The sequence below is a fragment of the Caloenas nicobarica genome, chromosome 1, assembly GCF_036013445.1.
Source record: "Caloenas nicobarica isolate bCalNic1 chromosome 1, bCalNic1.hap1, whole genome shotgun sequence".
NCBI lineage: Eukaryota > Metazoa > Chordata > Aves > Columbiformes > Columbidae > Caloenas > Caloenas nicobarica.
Window position 1 is genome coordinate 122,900,212 of NC_088245.1, and position 21,899 is coordinate 122,922,110.

A 21,899-nucleotide genomic window follows, 5' to 3' on the forward strand; every position below is an offset into this window, starting at 1 on the left:
TTCTGCTCTCAGCAAACAGCCCTCCCCTGGCTGGCTGCCCAGCATGGTCCCAGTGCTGCTCCCAGGACACAATCCTGCTGCCACTGTCACGGGGGAATGTCCTTCTCCTGCATAAGCTCCTTCCTGACTCTGACTGGTCCTGTGGACAACGAGCATTTTCTGCCTCTTGTTTCTACCTCCTGCAGCTGAGGTTACTTTCATACAGCTGATTTTCCTTCCTCGAGTACTGCACCACAGCTGCAAAGGTTGTGGAAAGATCTGTCCTCTGTTCATACCAGAGGAAACTGTCTGTATTATAATCAATTTCAGTGTGAGAAATTATATTTCTGAAGATGACCACTTAGCCATCATCTTCCACTTTGCTTCCTTACCCTGAAGCAGGGTTAGTAGGTTTAGCAAAGAACAGGCACTGTGAAAGGGCTTGATATAAGAATTTGAAGTACATCTTTTGTAAAACTTTCAAACTTATAATTTATTTGGCCTGAATGGAAAAAAAAAAAAAGCGCAACAAAACAGATCCTGAGTTAGACTTAAGAAGGAGCTTTATAGAGTAGAAGAGATAGTTAGAAACTAATTTGTATTTAACAAATACTATCAGACATGGTAAAGGTACCTAGGACTCTTACAGTCTGGTCTTTGCACAAACCATACAAAAGCTGGGTCAAGGTTTGTTTGGAAAGTTTGTATGTGCCAACCAGAAGGGCACACAACTTTTGAAAGTTAATGACTCAAGCAGCATGTCAAGTATAAAGAACTAGTTATGATTCTCCTCTTTTGAATTACATCTGTTAAAGTCGTGCACAAACTACCAAATCAGAACAGTCATGTTTTATTTTGCTGAGATGCTATTAACACAACTAGAAGAGCATGTACAAACCATGGTTCTTTCTGTTGCACATCAGAATGATTGTCAAATTACTGCATCAACTGGATGGCTTTTGGAGCTAACATACTACAGGCAGTCTGCAGATAGTACATCAAGTGCATTAAAAACCTTACACAGGCATTTTGTAACTGATCTGTTGCCCTTAAACTAAAGATCTCAGAGATTTTTTTTTTTCTTCATTGAGTATAGATTACCATGAGAACTTTTGGGGCAGCATTCATCTTTCACTTTAACAAGCTCTGGGGCATGACTATTTGGCAATAGTTCCATCTTCATAAAAACAATAGCTACTGTATCCTTAAAAAACTAACTAATAATCACACCTTTGTTCTGTGCTGATAAGTGACTACTAAAACCAGACATATTATTTATATCAAACGTCTTTTGATCCAAGGCTTCTCTGAACACAGAGGGAGCCAATGTAAAGCCCAGTCCGCTAAGCCACTTTGGCATTGTCTTGTTCACTCCTGATTAAGAATTAACATGCCCATTACTGATTTGTCACTACAAATGACAGGTTTACAGGCAATTATGTCCAGCTCCTTCAGCTTCTCACAGCAAGAGGAAGAGGAGAGCAGCCTGCCCGTGCAGACCTCAATGCTGTGCACACCCTGCTCTGTGGGAAAAATGGGGCAGGGCCCTGGAGCCCCCACCATGGCTTTTGTGCTGGCTGGCAGGACAGGGTGGAGAAAGATCCGCAGGGTTATACCCTGGGGCTGACCAAGTCCCACCTCACTCCTGCCCCTACCCCACAGCTTGGGGCTGTGCCAGGTACCCTGCCCTACCCCCAGGCTGCCTCTGCTGCCAGATAGCCTCACCTTGACAGCTTGAAGTGCTCCGGCAACCCTTCAAGATTAAGCATTTAAAATGTAGTAACCAGCATTTAAAGTGGGAAAACAAGTTGGGTGCTCTCCTGTCATTGCTTCCTCTACTTGTGATTTTGCTTGGATGACTTGTTTTGGTTACCATGATAATTATCTATTTCAGTCCTATTTGCAATACTATTGTAACATTTTGAGTTTGTTTTCTCTACTACATGGAAAACACTTAATCCATGTTTTTAATACGGAAACTTCTGTATATGCAACAAATGAACTGCAAGTCCTGAGGAACAATATAAATTCTGTAGTTAATTTTATCTTTATATTGTCCAAACACTGTACATTCCAGCTACAAATTTAGCTACAGAAAATGAAAGTGTATTTTCAAACCTTACAAATTTTCAGTACCAGAATAAGCCACTTGCATGAATACAAATTAATAAGTAATCATTTATTGACATACATATTAATTAAGCCAACTGATTAACTTTTCATATTAATAGTATGCCACTGCTATTTTTATTTTCAATTAATTCCATTTTATACTGATAATAAGGAATCTCTATACAGCAGTGATTCTGTTCTGGTCTTATTAGCCTCCCTCCAAACCGGTCAGACTGTAGATCTCAGAACAATTCCTCCCCCTTTAAGAAATCCTGTACAACCTCGAGAAGCAACTACAGTCTCTAGAAATAAATCTGTTGCGCTGAGAAAGCGTAAGGCATCTGTTTCCTCATTCCAACTCCATGTCAGAGATCTGTCTCAGAGGAGTGGGAAAAGGACTGGCAATGATTTAATTAAGAGTAAACTCGGGTAAACAAAGTCAGACACCCCTACATTAGGGCAACACCAAATTAGCTGTATCATCTGGGCTGGAACACCTACAAATCAGATTTCAGGGTACACAGTCAATGCTGTGAACAGGCTACTGGACACTGTTGGGAAGTGCACCCTCATGTAGACCTAATCCCAGAAGAGTACCATAACTGTAATAATAATAATAGTAAGAATAAGAATAACAACAATAGTAATAACAATAATACTAATAATAACAATATTAGTAATAATAATAAAAAAGGACCCTGCTGCTGTGGACAGGATGAGACTGCTCTGAGTAAACGTCCCCTGCCAGGGCACAGAATAATCCACAGTCATATTACCACTTGCACGGGCCCACATACATAAGCTCACCAGGTTTGAACAGTTTTGTCACTAAGATGCTGGCCATGAGGACCATCAGCATCAGAAGGTAAAAGGGCCAAATAAACTGGGGTCTCAGCCCCTTCATCTGGTGATTTAGTGGCGTTAGGACCTGCCATGTCTGTTCTCACCCATCCAGGACAGCAGGAATTAAGAAGGATGTGGTCACCTTTTCTTTTTTCATTTAACATCCGAGCCTGAATTTTGGACAAGACTGTGACACCAATTTTGGATACCCCATAGGCAGTATTTGGCCAACCTTCTTTCTCGTGCACACTTTTTTTGGTATCTTCCACAAATTTGGTCATGAGTTTCACTAACTCATCCTCAGTGATCATGTCGCTGCGAAACTTTTGCTGTAGTTCTTGGCTGCAGCCTCTCAGAGCTGAGTTAATTACCATACTAGAGACATTCACCACTCTACCTGTTAAAAGAGAAGAAAGACTGATTACTTTTACACACACTAAACAAGCCCAGACACTGAAGTGCGCTTGCTCTACTGTATACACTACTTAGGTAAACACCTGTAAAATATCTTGTATAGGCTATTTTGCAGAGCTTCTGGAAGATCATGGTTAACTCAATGTCAAGTATTTCTACGGAATTCAATTACAGAGAGTAATTCAAAGCGTGAACCTGCAAAAGCTCCCTATCAAACTTCACGTACACTTCCAGGAAATAGCCTGTTACAATCTGTAGGCATATTCATAGTAGTAAGTGTTTTTTTCAGTAATGGAAACCAGACTTCACTCTCAAAGTTTGGTGGAAAACATTTTCAGTCTGCAACAGCTCAAGTAAAGTGCTGTAAGAATGTACCTCAAAAGCCAGAATAACACTGAATTCAAGACAAGCAATCTAGTTATTAACGTGGTGAGACCATCAGCTTCACTACAGAATACCTGAAGACAATCCCAGGACGCAAAACTGCAGTAAGCTATTTATCTCCCAGCACTTCAGTACAGAGGAATGAGTGAGCTGAGTCAGTAATTCACTCCTCTTCCCCAAAATTATGTTACACTGTTTCCCTCTTTCTTGCTAGTTCACAGCCATTCAGATAATGAACTAGGGAATGAACGCGAGGATTTACATCTTAAAAGCCACAGAAATTAATCCTTTGTGTTAAAAACTTTATCCACACATTTGTCCTTCACCCTTAGCACAAGAGGACTAAACTGCAATTTCAGCACTGTTTATTCTCTCCCCACTGCTGGCCTCCAAAATTCATTTACTCTGTCCTTTCCTTCCTCCCTAGGGAATAACAGTTCCCAACTTCTCACTCATCTACTCCTTTTCTCTTAAAAACCTAGATGTATTTAAATGTTAATACAGACTGAATTTCATTTGTAGCAGCAAGAACTTCTCCAGATTTCCATTAAAACATTTAGTGATCACAAGTCTTGAAAAGACTTGTATATATAAAAAAACCCAACCCTTAGATTTGGTGTGGGTATTGGATCAAAACATCCTCCTTCCAAATAATCTGTGGTATGTCAGTAGCGTTCCAGGGCACTTTCAGTGCTCCAGGTTTCCAGAATAGGAGCATTATGTGCAGGACAGTCATCCAATGAGTACAGACTATTTGCATGTTGCTAATAACTCTTTATTATTTCCTTTGACCCTGGTCCATCCTATTCATCATTTTTGGTAAAGCATTTTCTTCCAGTTCCTCCTAACATCACCAAATCACGATAACTGAATGCATGTCTTCAAGTGCTATTTATAACTATATCACTAGACACTGCAAATACAGCAAAGGCTGTGATCTAGAACAGAGAACGACCAACAGCCTGTTGAGCAGCTTTCTTCAGCAGTAGCAAGAATAGGCATGTCATATCAAACTCAGCTGAAAAACTGGTTTTAGGTACTTCCTTATCCTGGTTGTATCATCAAAAGATACTTTCTGAATCAATAACAATTTCCATATGCAGATATCATGGACAGAACATGGGTAAGTTCTTCATGTTTCTCGAGGGCACCATGAGAATTTCACTTCAGTCCATAACAGAAGAATGTGACTGGCTCAAAAGTAGATTTAAATATACACAGCAGAGACATTTTTGGGGGTCAAGAAAGGCCACCTATTCTTTTACCTACAGTGCAGCAAGGTACACTTTTGCTATGAGGCAACATGCTTCTGAGACAGGAAAGTATTTTCCCATTTAATAAGAACCCAAATCCATATAAAATTATTTCTCTACTTTTTGTTATACTTACCATAAGGCTTCACAAGAGGCAACAATTCTGTGCAAACATTCCTGGTTCCAAAAAAGTTTGTCTTCAGGGTAACCTCTGCTTGGACTGCAAATGGAGTTGTGTCTTTAACTTTTCATAAGACATGGTAGCAAGGTGAGAGGTAAAAAAAGAAAAAAAATCAGAATTTTACTATGGTTTGAAAGGAAGTTAGCAAGTTAGCAAAACCCAAAAGTTTATGCTAATCCCTGCCACCCCCCCCTTTTTTTTTTTCAATAGTTAGGAAACAGGCATATGATCAATTAAGATACATAAGAAAAAAAAGCAACATCACTAACTTTCACTTTCTTATGCATGAAAAGACCCAGCTCTGCAGTATTATATTAATAATGACGTAATTATGTTTTTACTTCTTCTTAGCTAAAGGTTTTAGCTTTGCCCCAAGAGAGTCGTATCACCCTGCAGAGTCATTTGCCAACCCACAGGCCATTTTTCTTTCTGCCTTTTATTATGAAGAGACAAGGAAAGCCTGCTCTCACATGGTGTGCTGCCCAATCTGCCCACTGACCTGCTGGTGCTTACACCTGGTGCTCAGAGTCTGGGCTGCCACTACCACATGCAATTAAACTTCGAGGTGCCCTCTCCTCTTAAATGCATAGCACAACACTTCGCCACCATCCTGACATACCAGGGGAGGGGAGGGGGCAGAGGGGAAATCAGAAAGGATGATCCTGAATCTATGATGTTGCTCCTGAAGATGTAAAAGTTAATACTACCTCCTTGGTACTAACATCCAACAACATGGCAGACCGCTCTTTCTATGTCCTGGCTCTTTTGCTGTCATGTCTTGGGTTCTTAGCTGGGACTTGAAGTCAGAGCAGTGCCAAATTGCAACAAACACTGTAAAAGCTTCTATAAAGAATGCAGGGGTAAGATGTGGTGCAGTCTGAAAAATCCCAAACAAACAGAAAACCCCAACACTGATAAATACTTGTGTCACAAATCACCCCCTGAACTGACAGATCTGTGCTAGCACAAGAGTGGGAATTAGCAGCTAGGAAAGGGAGCTGATTTAGGTAAGCATAAGCAGACCATGGAACTGCACCATACAGGTATGATTTCATCAGACAGATTTGACAGCTTGGCACCACCAAAAGTGGGGTAGGATGTGTCATCAGCTGAAAATTTGGCTCAGCAATAAGCCATATGCTAAGCGTCTTCCACTTTGAGGGGGAAGTAAGAGTTCAACAACATTCTTCCTCTTCTGCTGCAAGGTCTATCTCTGCAGTGATGAAGGCCACCTACATAGATTAGGCAGGTCTTCACTTGTCTCCATAGCCCAGATCAATGTAAACTCACGAGAGAAGCATTAACAGGTCACTTAGTATTTAATGTAGTTGTATTCTTATCGCAAAACACAGCTATAATGACTGATTTATATATACTCCCAAGCAATGGGCACTAACGGGATCAAGTTTTGCACATCACTTGCATTTAAATCCGAGACATGAAACCAGATCATGACCTTTTTATTGCACGAGTTATGACAGCAGGAGAAGAAAAGAAACTAAAAATCTACACAACTCCAAACTCCTGCTTCAATACCCACCTTGCAACAGCGAAGCTTCCCTACGCTCCTAAACCCACTCATTTGTCTAACAAGATATGTTACTTGTAACATCTGACAGATACATACTCCCTTGATTTAACAAGCGTTACTAGAACCACTGTTCTCATGGAAACTCATCCAGAAGGCAACGCATAGGTACATTATCACTTCATACATGAACAGTTTTTGTTGGACTAAGGACTTTGCTGGACTATCTGTAGTGCAGCACAAAAACTGAACAATAACTTCAATTTAATGGTAAATCTAACCCTTGACAGACAGCAATAATAAAGAGTACTACGATAAAGAAAGCATAAATTCTGTGATGCTAGCAGAAACCTGGCAAAACAAGAACCAAACTTGGGTTGAAATACCAATCTGAGAAGCAAGAATTAAAGCCAAAATAGGAGATAAGCATCACAGCAAGTTCTTACACAGGTGTTAAACCCTCTAGCCTCTGTGCTAGATACTTACTCAACACCAGTTACAACTGGCTCCTCTATCACATTTCTTAATTGTATGACCTACCACTGACTCATAGTGAGCTGTCAGCTTGAAGAAAGTCTAGGCTAAACCTCTGGAAGCAAATTCTGAATTAAAAAAACAAAAACAAAACCAAACACAAACCTATGATGTACAGGAACTCCACTGGTCATGTTATTTTACCTATTTATCTGTTCAGTGGCTCCACAATAATAAATCTAAGATAACTTACAGATGAGCTCTAGCAAATCTTGCTGAAGCAATTTGAGGAGCTTTTATTTTACCCATCCAGGTACCCACCTCAATGGAGGCTACAGCTGCTGCAGTCAGCAACAAGAAAAACACACTGCACTTCAGTTGCTGTAGTTGTATCCCAGTCTTGCTCAAACTCACTGTCACAAGTAGGTTGAGCTAAGGCCCTGATTATGAATTGATGAAATACTGGTCTGAACACCTGCAAGCTTTGTAAGTGGTAAGCATGGACAGAGATACAACCTTTTAATTGTTGCTGCAAGGTTTTAACACCTCTCTATCTTGAAGACATCCTGAAGCTCAGTCATATTAAGAGTTGCCTCCTATTAAGCTGATCTTGAACACAAGCAATCTTCCTGCGAGGTACCATGCAAAATGTACAGTGCTCACTTCGTGAGAAGCTGTGCTCACTTCGTGAGAAGCTCCATCTTCAGCAGCAGGTGAGGTTTAATCCATCCTGCCCTAGACAGGCCACCTTAACTCATGTTGTGAGCAGATGACTCTGCACAGCACTGTGCTTGAACAGCAACATGTCCTAACTGGAGAGCAGGTAAAGAGTTTAAAAATTCCAGAAAGTGTGTAAAGAACAAGTTTGTACTGGCAGGGAAATGAACTAGTAGTTCATTTAAGCCTGTGATTTGCTCTCTCTGGAGCTAATATGATTCACAGAATCACAGAATGTTAGGGATTGGAAGGGACCTCAAAAGATCATCTAGTCCAATCCCCCTGCCAGAGCAGGAACACCTAGGTGAGGTTACACAGGAAGGCGTCCAGGCGGGTTTTGAATGTCTTCAGAGGAGACTCCACAACCTCCCTGGGCAGCCTGTTCCAGTGCTCCGTCACCCTCACTGAGAAGAAGTTTCTTCTCAAATTTAAGTGGAACCTCTTGTGTTCCAGCTTGAACCCATTAACCCTTGTCTTACTGTTGGTTGTCACCGAGAAGAGCCTGGCTCCATCCTCGTGACACCCACCCTTTATATATTTATAAACATGGATGAGGTCACCCCTCAGTCTCCTCTTTTCCAAGCTAAAGAGACCCAGCTCCCTCAGCCTTTCAATCTGTTTTTATGAACACCTACACAGAGAACACATTTTTCTGCCTTACAACTGTTGTGTTGTATTCCTTGCTTTCCCTGCCCTCCTGGTACACGAGAGGAAGAAAGGGTTAAATTCCTGCTCAGCACAGCAAGATTTACGTGAACTGTTTTATAGGTAACTGAATGGCCCGAGAAAGTTAAAGTAAAGCTGACAAAATCACCTAGGGCCAAAGATTCTTTTTTTTCAACTGGAATCCTTGAGCAGATAATGCATAGAACAAAGTATGAAGCTTGCAGAAGAGAGAAAACACAGATCCCTAAGGAGCATGGCTGATAGTCACACAGATGGTTGGCTCCCATGGGCCTGGTGGAACTCACAGGCACTGAAGCAATAAACCCAACTCTGCTCACGTGCACTGTTTGCCTAATGTATTTTCATGCCCTGTATATGATGCAAATACAATACTCCAGGAAAACATCTTTACACGCACAGTTAGCCCAACAGATGCTAGACGAAGAGCCATTTCACATTGCCCTCTCACCATGCTGAGGAAGGTAGGCAGCTTGCGCAGCCAAAGAAGTAGCATGCCATTGCCATACAAGTCCTGTATAAGAAGCTACTATCCTTTTCCACATAGTTTTGTGGCACATACAACTATCCCAGACAATCTGATTCCTACCTTTGAAAGCGATCCCTGCGTTATTAACCAACACATTCAGCCCTCCATATTTCTCCTTGAGGAAGTTACGGAGAGCTCTGATGCTCTGCAGATCATCAATATCCAGCTGATGGAAGAGAGCACGCAGCCCCTCCTCCTGGAGTTTTGCCACTGCTTCCTGGCCACGGCTGGTGTCTCGGGCTGTCAGGTACACGTCCCCGGGGAACTGCTTGCATAGAGCCCGCACAATTGCAAATCCGATCCCTTTGTTGGACCCGGTCACCACAGCCACTGGCGTGTTGGACATCGTCCTCTCTCAATGTATGCCAAAGTGACAGCAACTGTAAATGGCAAAGAAGAGAATTTCACACTTGAATGGAGAAAGACATCTATCTGAAAATGCATTAAAGTGTTTTTTTCCTCTACAGTCCTATTAATAATTCCACTTTGAACTACGCAAAACTACACTAGAGTGCATAGTAACCTTAACTTACAAAAGTAGCTCAATGATACCAAAGGCTTGAATAATCTTGTTAAAGCAGCTCTGTGCTTCTCAATATCAGTACTATACACCCTGTGCGCTACTATAATTAACGTATACATTAGATTTCTTGGAAATAGATGGGACCTCTGTCATGGATGAGTAATGTAGGGTTCTGCTTGTTGCACAGCAATGTTTAGATCACTTAAAGAAAAGCGCGACTTAACAGAGTTCGATGGCAAGGTTCACTCTGTGGGGGAGGGGCTCGAGTGCATTCGCCACAACCTCTCAGAAATTGCATGAGTATAATGTACTTCTCAGAAACTGTATGAATATTCATTCTTGTAGTGTATATAACAAATGTGCTTCTGATCCTTGCTGTGCATGTCAAGAGAAAAAAATCCCCTGTGCACCCTGCGCTGCAATAAACCAATGATGGCTTTGTAAACTGTCACTACATTTGGAGAGTTTTCTTGGTTACTGTTTTGGTAACATCAGCAAAGGAATACAGGTTTGGCGTTAATGCTTTGAAGAAAGCCCAACCCCGGTGATTATGTAAAAAAACCCAAACAAACAAAAAACCAAACTACCACCACCAAAACTAATCTTTTGCACTAAATTAACTTTGGATGGGAGTGAGCTCTTCTGCACACACACACCTCACAGGAACACCGCTTCCTTCTTTTGAGGATGTTCAGCTGGTGCAGTTCAGGCACTGATGCACTCAGAGCCGACAAACCAGGGCTCAAAAAAGGGGGAGGAGTGGCTTGATCTTCAAGTGCCGGGCAGAAGAACCAATTCTAGCGTTTTCAGAGAGACACAGCGGCCACAGATCGACTACAGACGATGTTTCTTCAGTTTAACACACCAGCCGGCTCTAGGTACAACGCCCGCTTGCTGTTTTTCTCAGACACAGCAGGTATAAAGAAGCTGCATTTCCCCCATAAAAGCGACTTTTAAACGCCGGTTTTGTTCACTTCCGACTTCACTGCTATTTCTCTTCTAAGTTAGCTTGCAATTAACCACGAGCAGACACCTAGCAAGGATGAACACCGGCTCCTAAGAGCCTGCCCAGCTACTGACAGACACCCCCGGGACCAGGAGCCGCCCTCCCGCTCCACCATCGAAATCCCACCTCGCCGCGAACCGCCGCATTTTACCCCCTACCACCTCCTCGGGCCAGCTTTTCCTTCCTAGCGAGAACGCAAAGCAAGCCCGCGGGCCACGACGGGCCCCGACCCTCGGGTCACTCCCGGCGGGACGATCCCGGCCGGCTGAACGCAGCGAGGAGCTGCGGGACAGGAGCGGCCCGGAGGGGCGGCCGGAGCTCCGTCACCCACCTCCAGCACTGCGTGCTTTCCCCCTGGCCCCTCAGCGCTGCGCGGTGGCGGAGGAAGGACGAGCTCACCGCCAACCACTGACACCCCCACACCGAGCGGCGGAGGCGACCGCACCCAAGATGGCGCCGGAGGGACCCGCCTCCCGCGGCGGGAGGGGCGGCGCGGGCGGGCAGGGGCAGTTGGCGGCAGTTGGCGGCCTCCACGTCGCCTCCGGCAGGTGGGCCAGGGGCGGGTGGGGGGCGTCGGGCCCTGTGTCCGCCTTTGCCCTCTCCCCCGTCGCAATTCTAGCACGGGAGGGAGCTGCTGCGGGGGGTCTCGGGGTGGAGCGGGGGGGGTGGTTGGAGTTTCTCGCCACACGATCGACTCTCCCCCGCATTCACACGCGAGGGGCGTGCAGGCCGCAGGCAGCGCTCGTTTCTCTCGGGCGACCCGGGGTTTTGTCTGTCAGCTCAGGAAGCGGGGGAGCGCCAGGGCTTTCTGGGGCAATGGCCGTGGCCAAGGTGGCGTTCGGAGGTAAAGGCTTCACCTCTGCCCTTGCCCCTTTGCTCTCAGCCGCCCTCGTTTAGGGGCTGGCTTATAGGACGTTTTCTAAACTTCAAAGAGGCAGCTTGTTAAGCAAGCAGTACTCTGGTTTCTCTTATGGAGATAAAAGAAACATGCAGTATTTGAAAGGGACCAGTGACAGTACCCGAGGGAACGTCAGGAAGATGTGCCAGGGGAGGTTTAGGTTGGACATGAGGAAAAGGTTCCTCCCCCAGAGGGTGGTGGACACTGGAACAGGCTCCCCAGGGAGGTGTCACGGCCCCAAGCCTGACAGTGTTCAAGAAGAGACTGGACAAGCCCTCAGACACATGGTGTGACCTGTGGGGTTGTCCTGTGCAGGGACAGGAGTTGGACTCGATGACCCTTGTGAGTCCCTTCCAACTCAGGACATTCTATGATTAAACATTTTTAAGTTGTATGTATATATTTTTAAATTCTTATTCAGGTTGTCTAAACAAGGCAAAATCTATTACTTAACATGAAGAAAAGCAGAGGTCGGACAGGTCGGAAGAGAAGAAGAAAACACTTGCAGAGTTTTATGGATGGAGGTACTATCCGTGGAAGTACTGATAAATAATAAAATAACCGATTGCTTGCCAAGGTGTCATTCTATGGTGTATATTCGACTAACACCTTTGAAAACAACATTCATAAATGTTAGCTTTTTCTACGCAAATATTCTAGCATTAGTTTACAATCCCAAGTACAGTGTGGTGAATATTGTGAGCTCTATTTTCTAGCTAATGGCAAGTACATAATTCTTACATTCCTTGACCCTTAAATATGCTGAATAACTCTTACAGTTCTGAGAACTCCTGGCATCCAGAGGCCCAGAAATTAGTAAGCTAGTTTGAGGGGAGCCTTTCTTGCTATTCCATTAGGCTATACTAAAATGTCCAAAATACAGTTTTTCTGACTATATAGTAAAGTTTTTCAATTTCCTTTAGCTTCCAACAGAGTGCTATTTTATAGCATTAATCTCTTCCTTTTTATTTTTAGTCAACTGCAGTCACAAGCTGGAATACATTAAACTTAAGAAGTGGCTAAAAGACAGGGGATTTGAAGACAGCAATTTAAGGCCAGCCGAGTTCTGGGGTAATGTTTTAATTATTGATCGATGGTACAAATTTCTGATTCTTCTAAGAAGGTTAGATTCCCGTTTTCATTTTCAGTCACACACCTGGCTGGCATCAGGAAAAAAGCCAGTTACCATCAGTCTTGTAAGGACTTGTGGCAAATGCAGGTGAATGTCATTTAACATAAACAAGTAGATGTGGAGGTTTGAAGTGGTGTAAACTGTTTCTTATACAAAGATGATCTCCTGTAAAGCTTTTGTATGAGAATACTCTGGTATACTGCAAAACATGCACACCTATGCTGAATTCCTTGTAGAAATTGAGATTTTAAGTGTTAGTACCACAATTTTAAACAAGAAAGTAGTATCTTTTGAAGTGTTTCCAGTAGCGGAACCTAACCTTGTTATTATTTCTTCATCTTTTCTTTCCCATGCAAGTCCAGCAGATCTAGTGATACAGATCAGTAAATTATTTTAGAGCTAGGATTCACATAGTACTGTTTACAGTAAAGGTATATACTTCAATTTTTTCTCTTTAAGTAGATTATATTTCAAAACTTTTGCGATATTAAAGAGAGAGTGGAGAGGATAGGATGAATCAGAGAAAAATACTGTGAATAGAAATTCTAAAGTTTAGTTAAAACTCTGAAACCAAGAACAGCAGCCAGTGATGAATGATTTATTTAAAGAAAAAATTGTGAAAAAGAAGTTGAATAATTGCTAGAACTGGACAGTGAGTGTTGCAGGGGATGCAGGGAAAGGGCTTTCACAGCATCCTGAAAAGTAAAGGGAGAATCAGAGAACAAAGAAATGAGATATATGTCTGGAACAATCCATAATATATGTTTTTTAGAGCTTTTCCTTGCTGGCCTCTTAAGTTATTGCAGCTTATAGTCTCCTGTATTTTACATATATACATGTATTTAAGCATCTTCTTTGTTCCTACTTCAGATACAGGAAGAGGACTGATGACAACAAAAGCTCTGCAGGTTAGTAATGTGGATTCAAATGGGAGAGCTCCTCGGGTTCTTTTGAGATGTAATGACTTTTGCAACCAGCAAAGCTTAAAATTCCAGACAAGGTTTTTGCAGTCCCTCTTGTGAATGTAGTTTCTGGGCCAATACCAGAATTTGCAGTGTTGGCATATGTGTAGGATGATGTCCTGTGTACCCTGAGGGCTTGTTGGATGAAAGCATTCCTGTACTCATTTACAGAGACTTAGTGTGTTGTCTCATGTTTCGGTTTAAGGCAGTCAGTGGCTGAAACCAGAAGGAGCAGGCTCCTTACCTCCTGTATGCCTTCTCCCTCAGCCACTGGCTCCCACAGGTTCCTTTGCACTGACTGTAACAGTCTTCCCCACTCTTGTGGTAAGTTGCATCAGGAAGCCAAATCAACAGAAAACTCTTTCTTCAAAAAAATGATTAGCTTTGATAGCTTCGATCCTTGAAATCTCCCACCTTGGTCAGACCAGTGCTGCTACAAAGAGAGGAATGGTGTATCAGGGGAGTGAGGGAAAGAGATGGGGCTTTAAGCAGCGTTTGGCTTTAGATTATCTTAGCCATAATGTGAAATCACAGCTTTAACCTCACTTTGATAGCCCTCTTCTTTGTTGGTAGACCAGCTAAGGGAGACATAATTTCTCAGACATTCCTGGCAGAAAAGGGGAATGATAGAAAAAATACCGTGCCCTTCAGATAGCGGCACAGAAAGACTGAACTCCGACTGAAAAGTGTCTCTCAGAAAATAGGCTTGTTGGAGAAGTTTCCTAGCTGATACGAGAGCAGTATATCAAATACTGGGGAATCAGACCGAGAAACCTTTGCAAAATGGAGAATACAGCAAGAGGCAGGAAGGAGATGCAGTGTGGAACTCAGGAGTAGAGAACAGTCAGTGTATGTTCTCATGCTGGCTCAGGGTTAGAGCCACCAGTTGAAGCCAGAGGCCCAGGTTGTCCACAGTGCTGGGAGTCTGCAGTAAGTGAAATGAGAGCTGGAATCAAGTGGACTTGAGCAAGATAGGGAAACTCAGGAGATGAATGGGAAGGGGAGAGTGTTGACTTGATTTGTGCTATCTCCCTACAGGCATGGACACATCTGGGTCAAGTCAAGCCAGGCATGAAAGCTAATTTACGCATTCAGTAACTTGACAAAGTCAGGATAGACACGACCCAAAATATCCCTACCCCATACTGCTATGTTGATAGAAGTTGAGCTGTTTGTGGGATTTAATCTAAAATATATTTCAGTACAAAGAAAGTGAGTAGCCAGGCACTGAACTTTCTATGAAAAGCTAACTTTCTCCAGATGGCAGTTGCCACTGACTGCAATCATCCTTTCCTGTACTGTGACTGTCTTAAAATTGTGCCAGTTTCCGTCAAGTTCAACATCACATCTGTTTGCTTCCTGACATTTCTGTTCTCTGGGGAATGTCTCCCTGTTCAGAAATCACATAGTAGATGAGTCATTTACACTTGACCTTTACTATCCTTTGTGTCTGATGTTTTTTTTTTTCCTCCCTCAAAGGCAGGGGATCTGATTATTTCATTGCCTGAGAAATGCTTACTCACCACAGGCACTGTCCTTAGTAGCTGCTTGGGAGAGTACATTATGAAGTAAGTGAAAAGTGACACTTTATGGGCAAGCTGGCCTTTACTGTGTGTTGCTCATTAGTAGATTAATCATCTTAAATGGTGGTAGGGCCTTAAACTGCATACCCGAACTTGTATGAGTATTTCTTGTGGACTTTCATGCATGTGGAATGCTCAGATAAGTAAGGTTTGGACACAGAGCATCCCCTTTTTGGTAGGCAGTGTTGGAGGGATGGTACATACTTGAACTCAACCTGCTTCTAGAGCCAGCTTTGACCTAAATGCCAGTTATGAATGGTTTCTTGGGAATTTGCGAATATGCTTCAATAGGAGGAGGAGGATAAAATAGAGTTGCAAATAAGTCATGTGAAAAATGGCCTTTCAGAAAATTCAGGCCAAAGACGTATGCTGGACATTGAGTACTTGTTATGTATCCTAAACCCTGCACCACACCTCCCGTTCCCCCCCCTCCAAAACACCACAACAACAACAAAAACCAAACAAAACCAACAACACCAGAGAAAAAAGGCAAAACCCCAAAAAACCCACAACACAAACCCCCCCCCCCAAAACCCCAACAAAACAAAAACAAGAGGTGGGCCTGAAATTCTTACTTCAAACTAGTTTTTATAGCCCCTTTGAAATCATCAAAAGGACTTGGAGATGAACTACAAAGAAGTTTAAATTAGAAGCTGTTTATAACATTTGAAAGAACTACAAGAGTTAAAATAGTGCTGCATCCATTTCCCATCTCACCTCTGTGTATCTGCTGTGTTGGTATTTTTATTTTATTTTCTAATAGATGGAAGCCTCCTGTATCTCCTTTGACAGCACTGTGCACGTTTTTAATAGCAGAGAAGCATGCTGGTGAGAAATCTCTGTGGAAGCCATATCTTGATGTTTTACCCAAGGCATACTCTTGCCCTGTTTGTTTGGAGCACGATGTAGTAAGCCTTCTTCCTGAACCTTTACGAAAGAAGGCTCAGGAGCAGAGAACGATGGTCCATGAATTGTACACGTCTTCCAAGGCTTTTTTCTCTTCCCTGCAGCCTTTGTTTGCTGAGAACACAGAAACTATTTTTAACTACAGTGCTCTAGAGTGGGCCTGGTGCACTATTAATACCAGGACAATATATATGAAACATTCACAGAGGGAATGTTTTTCTCTTGAGCCAGATGTTTATGCATTGGCACCGTATTTAGATTTGCTAAACCACAGCCCAAATGTTCAGGTAAGAAACTAAAAATAGATCACTTCGTTTCTTTATTCGTAAATGCACTATCTCAATACAATATGCATTCATGTGATAGATTAAGAGTGCCTGGAGGGCAGTGAGATATCTTATAGTGGGAAAGATGCCTATTGAGGACATGTGCAGGCTGAGTACTTATGTTTCATAGATACGTTGGAGCTTGTTGTTCAGCCCAAGGCAGTTGAATAAAGATGATTCAAACGTTCCAGTTTATGTAGCAAAGCAAAGTTACAAGGAGAGCCCACAATACCTGGGTGAAGTTTTCATCCAGAGTAGCTATTGGGAAGAGCCACTTATAAATATAACCCTACTCTACTCTCCCGTAAGGCTCAGCCCGTGAGACACAAGTTATGTGGTCCCTGTGTTACTTCACCTCTGGCTGAAGCTTCTGAGCAGCCTCAGGAAAGTGTATAGAGCAGTTCCACCTTACGTCAGGGACTATGTGCCAACAGAGTTGGGATAGCACAGAAGTGGCCAGCTCTGCATGAAGCCATTGTTATTTGCGGATTTGGGGCCTCTGTAGTAAGTCTAAGCAGTGGGTAGCACATCCTGTGGACTAAGGTTTTGATGTATGTTTGTTTCTTCATGCTAATGGATTGCTGTTTCAGGCATCTGTTACGCTATCAGTTCTCTTCCAGTGCTAGAGAAGTGTTCAGTACTGTTGGATTTTAACATTTGAGGTCTGATTCCTTTTTCACTGTGCCTTCCTGCCAAGAGTAAAACCTTTTTCCTTAACTTCTTGAAGGTAAAGGCTGCATTTAATGACCAAACAAGAAGCTATGAAATTCGGACAAATTCACAGTGCAAAAAATATGAAGAAGTATTTATCTGCTATGGGCCTCATGATAATCAGCGACTGCTACTAGAATATGGATTTGTTGCCATGGATAACCCTCACAGCAGTGTTTATGTCTCATCAGGTTGGATTTATAGATTATCTTGACATTGAAAGGCACAATAGTGGAGAACAGAGCATCTGAGCATGTTAGTACTGTTTGTCTTCAACAGGAGATGTCAGTAAAAAGGGATAACTAAAGAATAGTGAAGAAGTTCATGCACATGCATATACATATATGCACAATATGTACAATGCATATTAAGGCATTATGATTTTTTTTAGTACCATCAAAATATTTATTTTTATTTCCAAGAAGTGGAATAGGGTTTGAACTGCATAGAATTTAAGGACTGGGGTTTTAAAATTGCTAGTGTTCTTTGGTAAATTTCCACTTGTAACATTATGATTCTTAGAAGCTTATATGTAGAGATTGCAACTGGATGTCTTAGATTGTTCCATTGACTTCAGGATTGAAGTCCTGATCCCCACAAGCTGAAGTTGCTGAGAGTGGTTCATAGCTTCAGTTTGATCCAGGATTTCCATTATAAGAATACAATCCTGGAGATTGCTGTTAGCTTTTGAGAAGTAGATACATATTTGATTATGTTAAAGTTCACCAAGATGTAGCAGGTTATGATCTTTGTCCTGTAGCTACTTGAAAAATACGGTTGAAATGTCATTTCAGAATTGAAGACTCTGTTTTCTTCTACATACCATTTATTTAAATATCTGTGATTTTTTTTATGCAGCTACTCTCCTCAAATATTTTCCACCACTGGACAAGCAGAGAAATGCAAAAGTTTCCATTCTAAAGGATCATGATTTGTTAGAGTAGGTATCAGGAGTTTTTTCTTTCCCTGCGGGCTTTCTTTTCCATTTTTCTGGGAGTCAAATTTTGATTCTAGTATCAAAATCCAGCATACTTTTTTTTTTTTTTTAAAACAAACTGTTTTCCTTGCTGTTTGTGAGAGAACGTAGAAGTGGTAAACACCAATATCAAAGCTTGAAATTGGTGACAGGCTGTACCTTGAAACCTATCTGTGGATAGCAGCAGAGTAAGGGGAATCGAGGAGTCCTCTAGTTCTGAAGAGCAGATCTTCCCTTGTTGACACTTGTCAGGAAGAAAGCTATCATGCTGTAAAAATCAGCTATTCTTTCTGCATCTCATCACTTCTGACTTTTTAGAAATCTGACCTTTGCATGGGATGGACCATCATGGAGACTCCTCACAGCCGTCAAGGTGTTAAGTCTTGGAGCAGATGAATTGTAAGTTTCAGTACTCTGAACATTTAGACAATGTGCATGTGCCATTTTCCTTTATTTGCTCTTTTCTGACTGTATGTGAGATACTGGGCAATTGTTTTGAATCTCCTGTGTCTATGTCATTGACTTCAGGTGAGAAATGAAAAGAACAAAGGCAGAGATCACCATATAATGTAAAGTCATTGCCTGTGTGCTGTTTTGGTCTTTTGCTTTCTTGTATTAAATACTAGACACACCCCATTGTTTTCCCTTTCTATTTTGAGAATCAGATATTACTTGAAGGTTCAGACTCCAGACCTTTTTCCTATTGGTTTGATAGGACTTTAAGTGCTATTGACCTTGCTTGATTTCTTTGAAACATGTGTTCCACAGGCTGCTTCTGAAATTCCAGGGCTAAGTTAGTCACTGAAATTCATCTCCAGTGACTGTCAGTGCAGGCTTGATCATTTGTTCCAAATGGCAGATCTACCTCGAGCAGTATTAATAGAAAATGGTTACCTTGGCTTTGCTTGAAATAACAGATTAAAAAAGAAGTTCTCTCTTGTTCAAAGCTGCTTATGCTTTGAAGATTCATTGCTGAGTGGCATGAGTTTATTTATAAGAACTGAAAATAAATCCTCATGATACTTGTTTCAAGCACAGGTGATGTGATGTTTAGCAGAAGCCATGCTAATAAGTTCTGAGTGAAGAGCTTTTACTCCTCACTGGTGCTGCTGAAGTTGGTGGCAGCATGACAAAGCAGTAAAGACCAGAAGCATTAGTCTAAGTGCAGACCGTGACTTTGGCTGAAAGGGTAGGGGCAGAGGATTGGGACCACTGCTCCAGACCGTTACATCTCTCTTCCCTTTTACTTGCCTTCTCAGTCTCATATCTGAATGCTGTGTGCCCTCTTCACGTATGCTAACCTTACTTGCCTTGTGCCAGCGATGTTATTCTTAGCATAACCATATGTTTATCATTCAGCTGGGGAATACAGCAAATGATTGTGTGTTGTTCAAACATTTTGGTTCTAGTACTTGCTGGAAGCGAACACTGGTTGGTGATGTAATTTCAGCCAGAAACGAACAGCAGGCTTTGAATATAACAGCAAAAATATGCCATTTTTTAATAGAGGAGACGCAGCATGTCCTTCTCCAGGTAATTTGACTGAAGAACAAGGTAGCCCAGATTCCTTTCTCTTCTAGCATAAATGTACAGCAGTGTAATTTTCTGGGGTGAGAACAGAGTGACAGAGGGAAATGACTACACTAGGGCGGTGTAGGATTTGTTTCCAGAGTGACTGACAGCACTGAATTGCTCAGCAGAATTTGTGCTGCAGCAAATAAAGGAACCATGTTACAAAGCTTGTATGAAGCCCTGTAAACATGTGAGAAGTATTTAACCTTTCTTTCCCTACAATATCAATGTGTTTATTGAGGTTACCTCTTAAAAGAAAATGCAGACTTGCATGAGGTGGGCACATGAGATGTTGCAGACCTGCCATGAGTGCCTTGTTGCAGAAAATGAAGGCTGTATTCATTAATGCCAGTCAAGCCAAATGAACTAACCATGTCAGCCAGTCTCCTGTGAGGGAGGTCTGCGGTCTTAGGAAAACAATCTCTTCTTCCTTTTTGAATTTTGGCAAAGAAATGTGTGCTTAGTGTCAAGTTGGATAGCTATCATGGAAAAGGGTTATTAAAACCACATTTTTGCAAAGGAAACACATATATGCACAGAGTATGAGGGGAATATGGCATTGAGCAATAGCTTGAGGATAGTATGGACTTAGGAGCCTGATATCAGGTAAACATTTCCCTTCCCTTCCTGTCCTTGTTTTTGATCTGCTTCCTATCCATATGATGATTGTTTTCCCCCTTTTTTTTTACTGTTACAGTTTCTCTTGTGTAAAATTGAAAAAATACTATTTTGACATAGTTCATGGAATCTCTACCACAAATAAGCTTTCTGCAAATTTTATGTTCATGTCCGATATTAAATAATCTATTTTTTTAGTGATTTCATCCCATTTGTATAAACTTCAGATTTCACAGTTGAAAAGGAGCAATGAGAACCTCAAAAAACACCTGGCTTTGGTAGAAGCACTATGCTTGGAAGACCTGAAGATACTAGAAAAATCAGCTGAGATTCTTTGCAACGTGAATACGGCAACAACTTGATTCATCTGTGACAGCTGTGGCTGGTTGGAGATCATTTGCCATGGGTGTCCCTTGCTCAACTGTTTTAATGGGCCTGAGCAGCAAAGAATAATGTAAAAAGTCAGCAGAATATGCCTAGTTTTGTTTACAGGGTCACACAGGACCCAGAGTCTTATTTTGTTATTTGCTAACCTTCTTTAGCTGTGAGCAAAACAGCTTCTGGGGTGATTTGAGCAGCCCTAGAATTGTGGGCTCCAGCAGTCCGAGACTTTACAGCTGCCTGTGTGGCTAAAGCATGGATTATAGGGTCAAGCAGATACTCCTCAGCATGTATTTGAGCTTTGGCACTTGACAGAGAGGAAGAGGACAGAGCAGCTTATATTTGCCCTATACTGATCGTTTTTCCCTGAGATCTGTACATGTCCCCAAGACTTGCAGTTCATGTAGTGCCTATTCTTTACTAGAGCACAAATCAGTCCAATTGTGACCAACTCCAAATCATTCCTTTTGCAGTTTCAGCCCAGGTATTTCTTGAACTTTGGGAAGTGTGAATTTCCCTTCTTTGCTCTCAAAGCTCAAAGCTCTTCAGACTCACTCCTTTGTGCTTTGACTCCTCCTGCTGGGAATGAGAGCTGAAAGGATGTTTCACTGAACTCTTGTTTCTACTTTGGAAGACCGCCCAGGCAATTCATTGTTTCCATTCAAGTTCTGGTGATTATGTTGAGAAATGTTCCTGTCCTGTCTGCAAGGGGATAGTCTCATGAGCTGCCTTTCAGTATTAGTTCTGGTTAAGTGGGGAGCTTTAGCTCCATATGTCATTTAGAGAAAAGAGAGACTTCTTCAAAGGACGTTTCAGGGCAGGACCCTTATTTAAACTGTATAAACTTAACATATAATTGTGGTTGTGTTGTGATTGTTTTCCATTTTGTGAGTAGTCACATAGAATTTTTCATTACTTTTTGTAGCATTTTTTAATAACTGTATTTTTAAAGAGTGTTTTTTTAGGTAAATATATTGGCTTGTTTTCTACAGGACTTCTCTATTTTTGAAATAAATTAAATTGTATCCAGCAGTAAAAGGCATTCTACCTAATGGTATAATTTAAAGGGAAAAATGCAACAAGTGAAAACTGTTAAGTATTCAAGCTCCAATGCTCTTTCAGACTTTCTTTGGTACCTTGTAAACAAGAATGTTATTGTGTAAACTTGCTTGGATTTGGGGATTCCAGGTTTTGTGGGTTTTTTTGT

General features: G+C 41.9%; 2 protein-coding genes across 5 annotated transcripts; one reads left to right on the plus strand and one right to left on the minus strand.

Moving 5' to 3' along the window:
* Positions 1-498: 498 nt before the first annotated feature.
* On the minus strand, positions 499-11,074 carry LOC135992680 (carbonyl reductase [NADPH] 1-like). 2 transcript variants are annotated; one of them, XM_065642028.1, is made up of 5 exons: positions 10,959-11,074; positions 10,278-10,654; positions 9,159-9,478; positions 5,122-5,229; positions 499-3,331 (listed from the first exon to the last, which is right to left on the minus strand). In XM_065642028.1, the coding sequence occupies exons 3-5, from the start codon at positions 9,442-9,444 to the stop codon at positions 2,895-2,897; spliced, it is 831 nt and encodes a 276-aa protein (XP_065498100.1). In that variant the 5' UTR covers positions 9,445-9,478; positions 10,278-10,654; positions 10,959-11,074; the 3' UTR covers positions 499-2,894. The 2 variants fall into 2 exon arrangements, with proteins under 2 accessions (XP_065498100.1, XP_065498091.1); XM_065642019.1 differs by lacking the exon at positions 10,278-10,654.
* On the plus strand, positions 11,052-21,678 carry SETD4 (SET domain containing 4). 3 transcript variants are annotated; one of them, XM_065641990.1, is made up of 11 exons: positions 11,052-11,175; positions 11,947-12,049; positions 12,501-12,596; positions 13,528-13,565; positions 15,099-15,187; positions 15,966-16,395; positions 17,162-17,336; positions 18,004-18,085; positions 18,440-18,520; positions 19,531-19,654; positions 20,539-21,678. In XM_065641990.1, exons 2-11 carry the CDS (start codon positions 11,980-11,982, stop codon positions 20,671-20,673), a joined length of 1,320 nt encoding a protein of 439 aa, XP_065498062.1. In that variant the 5' UTR covers positions 11,052-11,175; positions 11,947-11,979; the 3' UTR covers positions 20,674-21,678. The 3 variants fall into 3 exon arrangements, with proteins under 3 accessions (XP_065498062.1, XP_065498070.1, XP_065498078.1); XM_065641998.1 differs by lacking the exon at positions 12,501-12,596; XM_065642006.1 differs by lacking the exon at positions 19,531-19,654 and having other exon boundaries at positions 20,539-20,601.
* Positions 21,679-21,899: the final 221 nt, after the last annotated feature.